The 15,880-nt window shown below is 44.6% G+C and overlaps 1 protein-coding gene across 7 annotated transcripts in view; it reads left to right on the forward strand.

Moving 5' to 3' along the window:
* Window positions 1–15,880, forward strand: part of CACNA1E (calcium voltage-gated channel subunit alpha1 E) — a 496,128-nt gene that overhangs the window by 265,843 nt on the left and 214,405 nt on the right. For all 7 annotated transcript variants that reach the window (XM_017524464.2, XM_017524463.2, XM_017524471.2 and 4 more), the window contains exons 6-8: window positions 3,571–3,674; window positions 4,870–5,022; window positions 6,661–6,842. In XM_017524464.2, the coding sequence (XP_017379953.2) occupies window positions 3,571–3,674; window positions 4,870–5,022; window positions 6,661–6,842 (439 nt within the window). The remainder of the gene's footprint in view (window positions 1–3,570; window positions 3,675–4,869; window positions 5,023–6,660; window positions 6,843–15,880) is intronic.

The following is a 15,880-nucleotide window of genomic DNA, read 5'->3' on the forward strand; positions in this document are numbered from 1 at the left end:
CTTGTGTCAGTTTGCTGAGAATGATGGTTTCCAGATTCATCCATGTCTCTAGAAAGGACACAAACTCATCATTTTTAATGGCTGCATAGTATTCCATGGTGTATATGTGCCACATTTTCCTTGTCCAGGCTATTGTCGATGGACATTTGGGTTGGTTCCAGGTCTTTGCTATTGTAAACAGTGCCGCAGTGAACATACATGTGCATGTGTCTTTATAGTAGAATGATTTATAATCCTTTGGGTATATACCCAGTAATGGGATTGCTGGGTCAAATGGATCCTCATTAGACTCTAAATGCTTGAGGATAGATATTCAGTACTCTCCTGTGTACTCAAACACGTGTATGTTGGAATAGTATCCCAGCTTGCTACCCTATTCTTCTCATAGTAAGTTCTAGAATTTCCTGATGTTCTCTCTTTTTGACCTCTGCTTCAACAAATGTATTAATTTAATCAGTGCAATTCAAGTTCAATTCATCAAGCTGTTATTGAGTGTCTCTTACTTGCCAGTCACTGGACTAGGATTTGGGGGTTGAGATGAGTAAAATGGCGCCTCCATTAGAGGTGTTTCAGATTTAGTAGGAGAGACAGATGAGAAAACAGAACTTCTCTAGGATGTGGTTAGGGCAGTGATAGAGGTGGACACATTATGGGAGCCCAGAACAGGGCTCCTTTTCCTCTAAGAATCCCATTGTTCCTACTTTCTAACAGGTGAACAGGGGAGCCAGCTGTCATTCCTGCCTCAAGGAGTATTTGAACAGTGGGAGTTAGGAAGCAGCCAGTGGCCAATGCTCATCAATTAAAGACCCAGCTGGTAGCCCTCCTGCACTGGAGGAGAGAAAAGAAAGTTCTGAGGGCCAGGACAGCACGAGGCTGCAGGCTGCACGGCCCTGGCCGCAGCGGGGTTGGGAGAGTTTGGGTAGCAGGTAGTTTCAGCCAAGGACTAACTTGGTGGCATGGGCATACATCATGGCTGTGTAAGACCCCGCAACAAATACCATGTTTTTTCTTCCTTCTTTCAAGTTAGCTTTGCTTTTGTTCCCTTTCCCACGTCTCTGACATTTGCTTCTCTCCCGAGTTTTTATTTATTTCCTTTCCTGTTTATATCCCTACATTTTCTTTTACTGCTCACTCTTCTCACTCTTCTTTTTCTCTACCATGTTTCCCCTCTACATTTGAGCCTTCTTTGCCTTTTAATTTTAGCTTTCTGCCTCTACCACTGTGTTCTGAAACATACCTGTTAAATTCAGGGTTGGAGAGGAAATTTTCATTTCCAGCAGGGCTGTTTATGATATGAAAAGTGTGTCTCATGTGTATCTGAGTATCCTAGGAAACAGAAGTTTAATTTCTAACTCATATTCTGCATACTGTGTTTAGAAGATACTGTCATGGAAGGAGAGCCTCCCACCCAGGCAGCCCTGGAGACTGTGCTGTGCACCTTACCTTTATGACAAGAACCAGCAAAACAGTCATCCCTTTTCTTGTGATGATTCTCTTATGTCCACACCTATCCTTGAAGTTTCTCTTTATCTGTCCTCGTTCTCTTTTATTTCTGTCATATTTTTCAGTTCTATTTTCCATGTTTCTCCTTGTTCCTTTTTCTCTTTAGTCCTTCCCTACTTATTAGAAATTTTATGACCCCATCCTTAATGTCTTTCTTTGGCCTTGGAAGGTAGAGTCAAAAGCAGTGTGGAAGACACCACTCCTCCAAGTCACCCCGGTTTCCAACAATGGCATGGAAGTGTGAGTCACGAGAGATGGGGAAGATTCGGAAACCTTGTCTAGCTCTTGAGATTCTTTATGAGTAGGATTTCTTTCTGCTTCTTATTTTTAGGTAGCATGAACGTAGACTCAGAGAATCTTAAGGTTTACAGGAATCTCTACTGGTTGTTGATATAACCTTCAGCCCATGTAGGAACCCTCTTTACTTCCTAGTGATGCTCCATAGGCGGTCTCCGGATACCTGGAGTTTTGGGAAGGCTGCCAGCACATGAAGCCGTCTGCTTGGCTGTTGGCAGCACCCCTTGTGTCAGTTACCACTTGTGATTCTGTTGTCCTGGTCTGTATGATTCGTACCTAATGATTGTATGTCTGCTTCCAAGGGCCACAGGATGTGCACTTTCTATACTGTTCTCTTTCTGAGATTGAAGATGTGTTGAATATTGAAGGCATTTCTGGTACCTTCTTTAATACTTGAACTATTTCAGAGAGATTCCATCGGAAATAAAACAAGCCATTCTTGCCACCCTTTGACTATAGAGGAACCCAGTTTTCTGAATGCCTCATTTCCTGATGGTTCCACGTAGCAGGGATTGTTCTGGAGGGGTTATGAGGGAGAAACTTCCTTTCATTCTTAACAGAAAGAAGAATAAAATGAGCAAGTTTTAAATGAGTATTTTATTAATATTAGTAAGCTTTGCATTAGTCACAATGTCTGTGTGCACACTGTAGTTTGAAGAACTGAAAAATATGACACACATAGAAAAAGAGAAAGAGGGGAGAGATAAGGAGAAACTTCAAGGATAGGTGTGAAGATAGAGAACCACAGGAAAAGGGATCAGTGTTTTGCTGGCTCTTGTAATAAAGGTAAGGTACACAGCACAGTCTTCTGTGCTGCATGGGTGGGAGATTCTCCTTTCACGACGGTGTCTTCTAAACACAGTATATTGTAATATTAAATACCATGTCTTTTTATTTTTATAACTAGACCACGATACCCCCCATTTTAGAGATAATGGGAGTGAGGTTCATAGAAGTTGAGAGACTTGTGTCGAGTCACCTGTTCTCACAGAATGAGTCAGACTTAAACTCTCTTGTGCTTTTAGTCTTTTGCTGTGTTTTTCAAAAATTCATGTATGTCCTTGTCTCTCTAAAGTCCCTGCAATGTCATGAGATTATATGAAATATCTCCCTGGTGTAAACAATCTAATAGAATTGTGGATTTGTGTACGTGTATGTGTGTGTTTCTTTATATGGCTGTGGAATGTGGAAAAATAGAAACAAAGAAATCCAATTAGGGTCAAAGAGTGGTTTTGTGCAATTATAAAATACGCTATGTGAAGACCATTGAAGTTATTCTCCAGTTGTAAGGATCAGTGTAATTGATTTGTTTGGTAAAAATTCTAAGTGTCAAGGTAGAGAGGAGTTAATCCAGAGAAATTTCATGAAGGACATAGACAGGGGAACCTAAGAAAATTTTAAAATAAAAGAATTCAAGGATTTGGTGGCTTGGAAAGAGGAGGAGGAGTTTGAAAGGGGAAGAGAGGAGAAAGGGGACAAGGTTTGGGGACAGGAGTGGGACAGATGTTGCTGACCTTGTGTTTTGCTCGGGATTTGGAACTCGGGTTCTGGTATGATAAGTTTTCCTTCTTTGCAAAGTGAAACCCAGATGGCTAAATTTAATTCCACTTGGAGCCACTGGTGATTCACCCAAGCTCAGGTGCGCCCACATACAGCTGGCGTCAGCGCTGTGTGCTTTCCAGGCTGAGCTTGCCTCAGTCCCACTTCTTGCATGGAAAAGAGGGGAAAGCCAGACTGGTAACCTTGACCCTTCTGTGTCTCTGTCTGCAGCATCCTGGCCACTGCGGGAACCCACTTCAACACTCATGTGGACCTGAGGACCCTCCGGGCTGTGCGTGTCCTGCGGCCCTTGAAGCTCGTGTCAGGGATACCTAGTGAGCATCTGCCATTCTTTCTGCTCTGCTAAGAACTTACTTGATGTGTCCTCAGCTGGATCCAGGTCTAAGGGAATTTGGGATAAACAAACAATATTCCTCCTGGGAAAAAGCCCCAGTGGTAATAAATAGTGGAGTTGGGGCACTCTGGCATAACATTTTACTTTTAAAGTTAACTTTTTGCAAATATAAAAGGTAATGGAAAATATATACAGAAAACGTGGAAAGTAAATGAAAAAGAAAAGCATTCTTTACCTTTTCACTCAGAAATCACTTCTGTTAAAATTTCAGTATTTTCCATTTTTCTCCTGTGCATTTTAATATAATTGAAATCATTATGTATATTGTAGTTGTATATCCTGAAATAAGTATTTTCCTAACCTTAAAAACTCTTGGCTGGGCACAGTGGCTCACGCCCGTAATTCCAGCACTTTGGGAGGCTGAGATGGGCGGATGGCTTGAGTTCAGGAGGAGTTCAAGACCAGCGTGGGCAACATGATGAAACCCTATTGCTACAGAAAATACAACAACAACAACAATTAGCTGAGCATGGTGACTCATTCCTGTAGTCCCAGCTACTCAGTAAACCGAGGTGGGAGGATTGCATGGGCTTGGGAGGTCAAGGCTGCAGTGAGCCATGATAACGCCACTGCAATCCAGCCCCTGCGACAGACCGAGACACTGTCTCAAAACAAAAATTCTTACATGTGTTATGATTTATTTAGCCATTTTAATGTTTTATGTTGCTGGATGACATAAAAAATAAAAATAGGCTATTTCCAGTTTTTCTCCAACTATAAATGTACTGCAACAAACATCTTTTTACTTAAATCTTTATTCAAATCTCTGACTGTTCTCTTGGCTAGAATCCTAGAAGTGCAATGTGTGGGTCAAAGGATATAGCATTTTCTGAACAGTGCTTGTACTCACTAAGCTTCCCCAGCAGGGACTGAGAGAACTGGGTCTGAGATAGAGCGAATGGGAAGATGAACTTTGTCTCAGCTCTTGTGGACTTTACAGCCTAGCAGAGCTGGGCCTAATTTCCTTTAGGAAAGGAATACACGTAAATAAACTTAATCTATCAGAGGAATCCAGCAGGCAGCATGGATGAAACCAGTGAGGGAATGAAACCCATCCTGCCCTGACAGATGGTGCTGAGGGATGGCTGCATTGGTCACTCTGTCCTTTCTTCTAGGCCTGCAGATTGTGTTGAAGTCCATCATGAAGGCCATGGTACCTCTTCTGCAGATTGGCCTTCTGCTCTTCTTTGCCATCCTGATGTTCGCTATCATTGGCCTGGAGTTCTACAGTGGGAAGTTACACCGGGCGTGCTTCATGAACAATTCAGGTAGGGCCACTCTTTTCTGTCTTCTCCTTTTCCCTTCTTCCCTCTGTTAGCTGGGGCTCATTTCAGGGCTCTTGGAGGCTCGTTGGAAAGGCATGTCCTATTCCAACCCTGGAATTAAGTCAGAAGTTTCTAGTCAGGAGCCTTTTGAGGCACAACCAACCTAGACTAGAGATCCTCACTTGACGTTAACATTGCAAAGCAAATACGTAGTTGGAAGATTTCAAATAGATGGTCTTGGCTCTCCTATCCCACGGTCAAGGATGATGCAAATTAACTGCGAAAGCCATCTGTCTGAGCCAGGCATGGTAGCACACACCTGTAGTTCTAGCTATTCCCTGGAGGCTTAAGTGAGAGGCTTATTAAGCCCAGGAGTTTGAGGCCAGCCTGGAAAACTAGTTAGACCCCAGTCTCTCCCTCTACAAAAAAGCCATCTGTCTGAATATCTGAATCAATACTCCTTGACTCTTTGTACAGTGGCCTCTGACCGAATCAATAAGTACTTTTTGTATAGTGGCCTCGCTGGCCCACAGGCCGCTGAGATGCGAGAGTCCAGAGGCAGAGTTGGGTCCCTTTGGATCTGTGGAGACATTTTGCCTTCATCCTCCTTTTCATCATCTTCCTCACTTTCTGTTTTGACCCACACATGGTGTGGAAGAGCCGAGGGAGCTCTGAGCTTGGCTTGCAAGCGTGCTTGGGAGATTGGTAGGGTACACAACCCCAAATTCTCATGTCTTTGTATTTCATTTGTTCTTTTCAAGTTGAGTTTTGAGTATCCTAGGACAGGAGATGGGAGGCAGGCTGAAGGATCCCAAATAGTCACCATGCTTTAAATGAAAGAACCTTCCAAGACCACCTTCCACTTTGGAGTTCTATTTTATATTTTTATCTTTTATTCAAGAACAGTCCATGCTAGAAAAACAAGGTGTTAAGACCCCCTCTTTGGGAGGCTGACGTAGGTGGATCACCTGAGGTTGGGCGTTTGATACTAGCCTGACCAACATGGAAAAACCCTTTCTCTACTGAAAATACAAAATTAGCTGGGTGTGGTAGCGCATCACCTGTAATCCCAGCTACTCGGGAGGCTGAGGCAGGAGAATCTCTTGAACCTGGGAGGTGGAGGTTGTGATGAGCCGAGGTAGCGCCATTACACTCCAGCCTGAGCAACAAGAGAGAAACTCCATCTCCAAAACAAAACAAAACAAAACAAAAAAACCCCCTAAAAGGACTGTAGTTTAATAACTGTCCCTAAGAAACCCTGGAAGAACTCAGGGCTCATCCTGGAGTCTGAGGCTAGAAAACTTCACTTTGCCTTCTCCTCTCCTCAAAGTGTTCTATACGATTCAGTCCTCTAAATTCCTGTGGTACAGCAGGTGAGGATAGAGGATGAAGCTTGCAGAGAATGGGGGACCATGTGGAGGAGAGACTCCATCTTCAGGAGACTGGGAAACATTGGGCTGAGCAGGTGATATGTGAGCTGGGAGGCGCAGAGAGTCCAGAGAGGAGAGGGAGCCTGAGACAAAGAAGGGCAGGCCTCTTTCCATGGGGAATGGAATTACTTGCCTGTGGCTTCCTGGGGTCCTTTCCAGCTCCTGTGAATCACCATGTGATTTATCCCCCATCCTCCAAATGTGTCTGCAGGTATTCTGGAAGGATTTGACCCCCCTCACCCATGTGGCGTGCAGGGCTGCCCCGCTGGTTATGAATGCAAGGACTGGATCGGCCCCAATGATGGGATCACCCAGTTTGATAACATCCTCTTTGCTGTGCTGACTGTCTTCCAGTGCATCACCATGGAAGGGTGGACCACCGTGCTGTACAATGTGAGTAGAGCTGGCGGCGGTGGGGGACTGGGGAGGAGGAGGAGGGAAGAGCCCTGGACTGAGGCTTCTGGGGTTGTCTGGTCCAGCCAGTTCGAGGACAGCGAGGGCTGTAGATATATGTGTATTGGGGCGGGAAGTGAAGACTCAACTGGGACAAGCCTTAGCAGTTCATAACCTGCTTTTGTCTGGCCTCTTGCTAAGTACAAGTATACAGCTTCTTAATACAATGAGGAAATTCCATCCTATGTTGGATAGGTGAACCCGTTAGTTAAGTCAGATCAGCTTGATAGTTATAGAACATGTTGGTTGGACACGGTGGTGGGGTATAGTGAAGGGTGCTAATAATGTATAATCCTGGCTACACAGTAGAATAAGCCAGAAGCTTAAAAAAGTTTATCACCCCCTCAGGATCTGGGAGAATTTACTAAAAAAAGAATGAAAAGAATTATACCAACTGGGCTCCTTCCCAAACCAATTAAGTAGGAATATGTAGGGATGAAGGCCTGTCATTGACTTTTCGAAAAAGCTTCCTATCTGATTCTCACATGTAGCCACTCTCAGCAACTACTGCATTACATGCATGTGAAAACCGTGCTTCATTGTGAGAGTCACCAGGGGCTCTTGCTGAAAATTCAGATTAACAGGCTCCTTCTCTGGAGATTCTAATTTTGTATAGTTTTGTATAGTTGGTGAGCTGTGCTTTTTTTCAAATGCCCAGGTGATTCATATGATTAGACGTGTCTGGAAGGTTCTGAGTTGGTGCATAAGACAAGGCCGTCTAGCTGCCTGTCAGGAATGTTGGGGATTCCTGCATGGGGACAGAAGGTAGACAGTGATTATGAAGTCTCTTCCACCGTCTAGAGTCTGATTTTAATAAGTTATCAAAGGCAGGTGCAGAGTCCAAGATCACAAATGAGAGCTGGGTGAGGTATGTGGTTTGATGCACGTGAATCCTAGGTGGGTAAGGCAGTTGGGGCAGGTGCTGTTGAAGGACTGTACCCTTACCTGCATTCCGTCAGCCCACTTTGGAAGGATCATGCCTCTTATGTATGCTCCACCACCTGCCTTTACCTTAAGGTGTCCTCTGTTGCCTTCAGTTCCTCTCTAGACCTTTTTAGCCTGATTCTATCTGTATAAAACTCATTAGGTGGGACATAGGTGGGTTAGACAAAGCACCCGTTAGAAGGAGCTTTGGATATAGTTTATACTGGAGGGAAAGGAAATGCTGTGTCTCAGAAGAAACTCTACTAGACTATAATGCCCAAAGAGCAAGGACTGTATAAGCCCTGTGCAAGAAAGTACTTAGTAGAGGTCCATTGCTAGCCTGGATCCATTCCCATATAGGATGAGCAAGGCAGGACTGAAGCTTTGCAGATAAGAGTCACAGGCCATTATCCTAAAGCTCTAAAGGGGAGTGAAGAAGTCCCAAGGACCGGCTTACACCTAGCAAGCCCAGGAATGAAGTGTGACCCCGAAAGCCCTGGAGGACACTCTGCAGTTCTCACCAGCTGTGGGAGGCAGCAGGAAGGAGGGGAGGGAGGCAAGGTTGATGAGTGCAGTCACTTCTCATTTGAGATGTAAAGGTTGTCTTGAGGCCATACCACTCAAATTAGCCAGGTGCCTCTAGAAATTACAGGACTGGCCCTGTAGTGGCTGGTGTCACTTGCAGGGCATTGAGAGTGATGCATTTCAATTATATGTGTAGACTCACCTAAGTGATGTGCTAAATGCATTGAAAGCCTGAAAGGAGAAGTGTCGCATTTGAGGATACAGGCGTGATTGTTGGTCCTCTTTAGCCAGGATTCAGATGGTGCTGAGAGGAGCAGGAGCTCAGCTGAGGAACCACTCATTTTTTCTGCATTAGTTTCTTTGCTCATTCCTTCATTCTTTCAGTGTTTATTAACTGAGCATCTATTACATGCCAGGCACTGTCCTAGGCACTAGGGAAATGGGAAGAAAAAAGTGCCAAGATTCCTGCTATCATAGTGCTCTCTTCAAATCCCTGTCTCTCTCCAGTTACCTGTCAACCATAGGTTTAGAAGTTACACACAGGCGGTGATCTTGCTCCTTTCTCTAGTTTTGCTCACGAAGGAAAGAAGGAGGGAGGAGAGGAGATCGAGTTGCAGATCCTCTGAAACCTTTCATGGCAAGGGCATCCAGGGCCTGCAGATGCAGCTACTCTTGACTTTCAGTCTATCAGTCATTGAACTTCAGCTTACTGAAGGTCTCCTGCTATTCTGCTGGCTGGATATAGGGCTAGGGGGACTGTCACCCAAAGACTGTCTGCCTGTTTGGGCTGTCTGCTACCTGTTTGGACTGTCCCTGCACACACGTGCACGCACACACACACGCGCACACACACATTTATATACACTGGTTGTATACCATGAAGTTAACTATGAATGACTAGTCAGCTTAGTATTATAAATACATGTATAAATATATGTGTGTGTTTCTGCATAAAGAAAAATGTCTCACTAAGCATTACCACAACCACCACCAATAAGATGCAAATATAAATATAAATGAATTGATTTCCTTTCTACCACTCTTCATTCTGGGAAGGCCCAGTTCACCCAGCTGCTGGATTTGTTCATGCGGAGCACTAAGAGAAGGGGAGCCCCTATTTCCCAGCCCTATGCTCCTTCTATTCATGGTGCAACAGACATGTAAGCTTTATTGTTGTCATTTAAATCCAAACCAGTAGGAGAATCTTCAAGCCTGTGGGCTCAGTATAACCTTTTTATATACAATGTAAATGCTTCCCTCATCTTTGCACAGACTCTTCCTAGATGCCTCCCTATGACCTTGTGTTGCTCTGCCATTGATTACTATTAACTTCATTTGCATGTGACTTTTCTGATTATAATGAGTTATTGTAATGGGGAGGGTTCCTATTGTCAGGGCAACCTGGAGGCACCCTTGCTTCATTTGGTCTCACCCAGATGCCAGCTGCTTGGTCAAACTCCAACTATATTGTTGGCTCCCCTCCCTCCTGTGGCAGAAGGAATGCAAAACTGTCTGCAGTTCTGGCTGTTGCTACCTGTTTGCCCTGTGTCTCCAAAGGTCTCCTCAACTTACAAACTCTCTTCTGGACTCTGGGTTTACTCTGAGTGAGATGGGAAATCAGTGGAGGGTTTTGAGGAAAGGAGGGACATGACCTGTCTTGTGTTTGAAAGTGGATCCCTCCACTGCCTTTGATAGAGCAAAAGTAGTAGCAGGGAGTCAAATCAAGGTTATTGCAAGGATCTTAAAAAAATAATGATAGAGGCTTGGGCCAGGGAGGTAGCAATGGGGAGGAGGTGGAAAGTGGTTGGATTCTGGATATATTTTTCAGTTGAGCTCATGGGATTCTCTGATGGATTGGATATGAGTTTGGGAGACTGAAGCAAGAGTTAAATTGCCATTAACTGAGAAGAATGTGGGGAGGAAGAGAAGAATGGAGCTTGGATGTGTTAAATTTGCCGTGCTCATTTGATATGGTAGTATAGGGCAGAAGGTGAATAAATGAGTTGAGGGTAGAAGGCTTGGCTGCAGATATAAATTTGGGAGGTTTCAGCATATATATGGTAGAGTTTTGAGACTGGCTGAAACCACCAAGGAAGTGGATATAGATAGGGAAGAGAGGAGATTTCAGGACTGAGTTCTGATGTTAAGGTGAAGAGAAAAACAGTTACAAGCAAAGACTGAGAAGGAGCAGCAGGGAGATAAGAGGAAAATCAGAAACCTGGTGTCCTGGGGCCAAGTGCAGAGAGTGCTGTGGACGGAGAAAGTCGAGGATGATCAGGTCAGTTCTCTGAATAAGTGTTTTTCCTGTCATAGGATTGTTCAGTTAAAAGAAGGTCTTTACTAGAGTATCTTGCTAATCATTCCTTGGTCATTTGTGTAAATTACATCCACCGATTCTCTTGAATTTCCATTCCTATTTACTCTTTCAAAAACTCTTACCTATATGCTCTGCTCATTTGAATCAAATGCTTCAGATGGGTCGAGGAAGGTAAAGGCTGAGAATTAACCACTGAATGCCAGGAGCAGTTTGAGCGGAGTGGGAGGGATTTAAGAGAGCAATGGAAACAGCATGGAAGAAATACCACTTCACGCTGATAGGAATGATCCATTTGAGATAAAAATTATTGTTGATGAAGGAGAGGGAGGAGAATTGGGGTGATTTCCTCGAACAGGTGTGTGTGGTGTGGGGAGGTCTAGACAACAGGTATAGGACTTGGCTTGGATGGGAGTTCTAATCATTCATTCATAGTACTAGGAGTAGAGGAAGAACAAGTGGCTGCAGAGGCTGGTATGTGGGTAGATGCGGTGTTGGAAGCTTGTGGATATTCTCTTCCTATTCCTTCTATTTTCTCAATGAAAGAAGAAGTCAGGTCATCAGCTGAGGGTAGGAGGAGGAGAATGTTGAAAGTTTGAAGAGAAGGTATAACATCGTCTTGCAGAAGATTGACGGAGTAAGTGGAGTAGGGAAATGTACTGGGTTGCTGGACAGCTTTAAGGACTCACTTGGGGTTAGTGGTGATAACGTTCAAATGAGACTAGTGAGCCTGGTGTGCTTTCCTCTGGTCAAATTCAGCCACGGAGTCTCAGGTGGGAAGCAGGTGGAGAGTTGGCTTTGACGAGTGTAGTTTTGCCAGGTGAGCACAAAAAAATGCTAGAAGATGAGGAGAGTGAGTGTAACAAAGCCATGGAATTTGAGCGGATAAAGAGCAAAGAGGTGGGGGAGAGACTGAAAAGAAAGGGGAGTACAGAGTAGGGGATTAGAGACCCTTTTGGAAATGTGACTCTTGAATCTGCTGGACAAATTCAGTCTGTGGAGTAAGTTAAGAAACCTGTCTGCTGCATGGAAGTAGGGAGTGGGTTTTGAAACCAAATGTTCTGATTTCTAATTTGGTGCTCGAACTGCCCCCAGTGAAGGAGAGCGTGTGCACGTGCCGCACATGTGCAGAGTAAGCTGTGACCGGGTGCCTGCGCTCCGCTGGGCCTCTATGACACCACTCCCAGGGTGCTTGGCACTGCTTCAGCTCAATTCAGAATGCAGACTGGGGGAACATATGGGGGCTGAAACCCACCAGGCCCGCCCACCTGCCTCACTAGCATTGTACTCTGTCATTTTGTTTTCCTCCTCAGAGTGTCTGTCTCTTTTTTTAAACACACTTACGTTGCAGCTTCTGATGCTGCCTTTGGCAGCCTGTTCTCCTGTTAATTTCTTGTCCTCTCTAAACCCTGCAGTGCCTTCCTCTTGGCCCCTGCCTGCTGGGCTGGGAGTCTGGGGTCCGCAGCCTTCTTCCCATCACTCCCTCCCTAGCAAGAAACCAGTATTTTCTTTCTTTCTCACACTTATTATTTTCCCATCCGTAGCTGTCTCCACCTTGAAGCTATTCCTACTCATTGCATTTCTGTCATGGTTTATTTGTCAAATCAGAGATGCCGTAATGTTTGGGATTTATTCCAAATGTGCCTCCTGATCTGGTGCCTGAATTTCACACCACTAACCAGGCCCGTCTTCTGGTCTTTTGTCTGTGCAGAGCCATTAGGCTGGCTCAGGGTTCTTCCTTTTTGTTTCATTTACTCTAATATGCGGTTTAATTTCCAATCCATGGCCAAAGGCCTCAGGTGCCTGATGTGTCACGCAGCTTTGGACTGTGATCTTTCTGTTCTCAGGCAACACGAGGCCTTAGGACTGAGGGGCAGAAATTAACTGGAAGTGGTGCGTTGGTGACTCGGTGGCTGTTTCAGGTACTTTTCACTCTGGAATCCAAATGCTGACAGGATCTCAGCCAGGTGGGGATGGCACAGTGCCAGTATATGGCACACTAGGAAAGCCAAGAGGTCTCTATTCATTGTTCCCCAATTCATTATTCACTCCAAGTCTTACGAGCACTTTTTTTCCATGCCCCTCAGAGTGCAGTCCATCTTGGAATAATCCATGGGCAATTATGTAAATCTGTGTAAACGCAGATTCCCAGGCCCTGCCCTAGATCTGGAGGGCCAGCCTCTCTAGAGGTAGGAGGAAGGAATCTGTATTTTTAGCAGACTCTCCCATATGATTCTGAGGCCACACTGAAGTTTGAGAACTGCTGTTCTATATGAATGTCATTGTCAGGCAGTAGGAAGACAACGTGGCAGGCAAATGAGATAGTACTGAAGAAAAAGGCACACTTCTGCCTTCAGCCTGCATGCCCGCTATGTGGATTTCCATGAGGTCATGCTTTATTCAATGCTTGCCTAACATAAAGTGATCGGCACACAGTGGGCTCTCAGGAAGTAGTTTATGGACTTAGCTCTAGAAGGGGCAATAAGTCAGGTGCATGGATACACACACATACTTGTAACAACAGGGAAAACTACATATAGTGAATAATTGGGAGATATATAAGCAGAGATCTCTGGGAGGATTGAGGAGGGAGTGGATAATTTAAAGTGAGACACTGAGCCTGGCGTGGTGGTTCTTACCCGTAGTCCCAGCTACCTGGAAGGCTGAGGCAGGAGGATCTCTTGAGTCCAGAAGTTCAAGGCTGCAGTGTGCTATGACTGACCTATGAATCATAGGTCAGCCTGGACAACATAGTGAGATCCCATCTCTAAAGAGAAAATAATATAAAGTGAACTTCTGGAGAGCCCATGCAGAAATGTGAAAGCTGGCAAACTCAAGGGGAGCCCATGATATGGGATTGCAGCCTCTTGGACAAAGATGTCAGAGCTCTTGACAACAGATCAAAGGCCTCATTTACCCACTGGGTGCTTAGATGCCACTTTATATTTTTACCTTTCTTTAGGGACAAGGTTCAGAAACTGACTTGAAATTTAGTACGCCCAACCCTTTTGGTGGGAGGGAAGGGTTGGGTGTAGTAACTTTCCCTTAACCATCCTTTCCATGGCTGGTCCTCATTTCATGCCTGTTGAAACAGTATGCGTAGATTTACAGACCTTTGCCTGCCTCCAGTTCCCTATGTTAGATTTCAGCTTCTTTTCCACCGCGAAGCTTCAGCTGCAGCTTTCCCTGTTGATTGACACATGTGCCCCCAATTACAGCTCAGTTGCCTCCCAAAGAGAGGGAAAGATTGAACAGGATCCTTTCTCCTTTAAGGTGCCAAGTACCGGGGGCCCCACATACACTTCTGGAGAGCTCTTTAGAAAGGGACTCTTGAGAACCTCCACTCTCCCCTGCCTTCCACCTTGAGCCCCATTGTCTGTACACAAGAGGAAACAGGATTTTGTGCACTCATGGGGAGGCAGAGTAGTGGAGTTAATTAAAAAAAAAAAAAAAAGATGCTGTATTTGACTGATGAGTACAGCTTTGGTTTATCACCTGCACTGGAATATGTCTGATGTTTTGGAACATCACAACACTCAGATAAAAAAGCCACAGTGACAAGCCCAGTGCCAGAGGACCTAGGATGTCTTCTGATTTTTGTCCCCTCAGCTTCTCCTAGTGCCCCTTTTCTTGAGAAGCAGTGACCCTAGGCAGGGCCCTTCCTTCCAGTGTGCAGTCTTCCTCACCCTGGAGCCAGTGCGTGAGTCGTAGCCCCTGCGATGGTCGGAGAGGACCACTTGCATTTCTGTCCTCCTGAGGTGCCTTGCAGGTGCTCCCTCTCCTCCCTCCCACTCTCCCCGTGCACTGCCCCTAGGCCACGGCCTTCACCCCGAACCTGGGACTTGTCAGCTGATACCTGCCGATGGGCTTTGATGGCACCTATAAAATTTGTTTCAACTTTAGTTTTTAAAATGTGTCTTTTAACTACCACATTTTCTTGAATCCACGATGCCATTGATGATAGATTATCAAAAATGGAATAATTCTGTTATTAAATTTAAGCATTATTAAATTTTTTGGGGGGGAAAAACCACTGCATTCTGTATGTTATGTATTCGTATATTCTGAGTTACAAAACCTCCCACTGTAAAGAAAGAGGTACTGTAGAATTGAAGAAATAGAAAATGAAGAAAAAAAACAAAAGCCACGTGTAATCAATGTGTCATAGACCAAATTTTCACACTCGGAGACCACCCATGGTCACACTGGCTTAATTCTTTTCTTTGTGTAGACCTTGTAGTCAAGCTCCCTTTGCTATCTCTGCGTTTATTTGAGCTTTGTATAAATCTGGTACTGATTAGAAAGCTTGTAGTTCTGTGTCAGTCTTTTTAAAGAGTCGGGCCCCAGCCTGTTCGCCTTCGTAAAGTGATATGGGTGATCACACTGTTACCTTTCTGTGTGACTCAAGATTTTCTCAATACTGTGAAACTAAAATAAAATACAAAAATAAGCTGGATGCCAAAGCGGATTCAAGACTGCAATAGTCATCTATAACCCTGCTTTCACATTTTTATCTTCCGGGAAACAACCTCATGTTCTGCGTGATATTGCGTAAATGTTCTGTGTTATGAATACATTTATATTAGATATATAAAATGTATGTCAAAAGATGTCCCATTTTTGTAAGTTTTCTGCTTGGATGTTCTGATAAAGCTTTTGTTTGAAAAAAGTGAGTTCTAATGCCAAAGGTGCTGTAACATGGTGGTTAGGAACCCTAATCTCACTTGACGTCCTCTGGGACTTTGGCAACTCATTTAATCTCTGCGCCTTTATTTTCTTATCAGTAATGTGAGGATGATTATGGTACCCACCTCCTAGAGTTGTAGTAAGAGTTAAGTAAGGCAACATGGATAAAGCCTTTGGCACATACCTGGCATATAGCACTCATGTGAGAAATTATTGGTTAAAAATGTTGAAAACCATCTAGGATAGACAAAACAAAGTGTCGTCTTCCACTGGCCCACTGCATGAATCTGCTCCTCTGACCAGTCCTTCCTGCCTCTGAGTCTAGCCACTTTGCACTTGCCATTTGCATCATTGCCAACCTTGAGTGCACATTCTTGGAATTGCCTCTAAAACTCTGATGCCGCCTTCTCCACAGAGCCGGCTCTGACTATCCCTGAGAAATTCAAAGGAGATGAGATGCTTCCCCTGAGCCTTCTCCCCCAGAGCTGAACGTTAGTAGCATTCATTCCCAGATTCTCCCGTATCATTC

The sequence above is a fragment of the Cebus imitator genome, unplaced genomic scaffold (genome assembly GCF_001604975.1).
Source record: "Cebus imitator isolate Cc_AM_T3 unplaced genomic scaffold, Cebus_imitator-1.0 Scaffold33, whole genome shotgun sequence".
Taxonomy (NCBI): Eukaryota; Metazoa; Chordata; class Mammalia; order Primates; family Cebidae; genus Cebus; species Cebus imitator.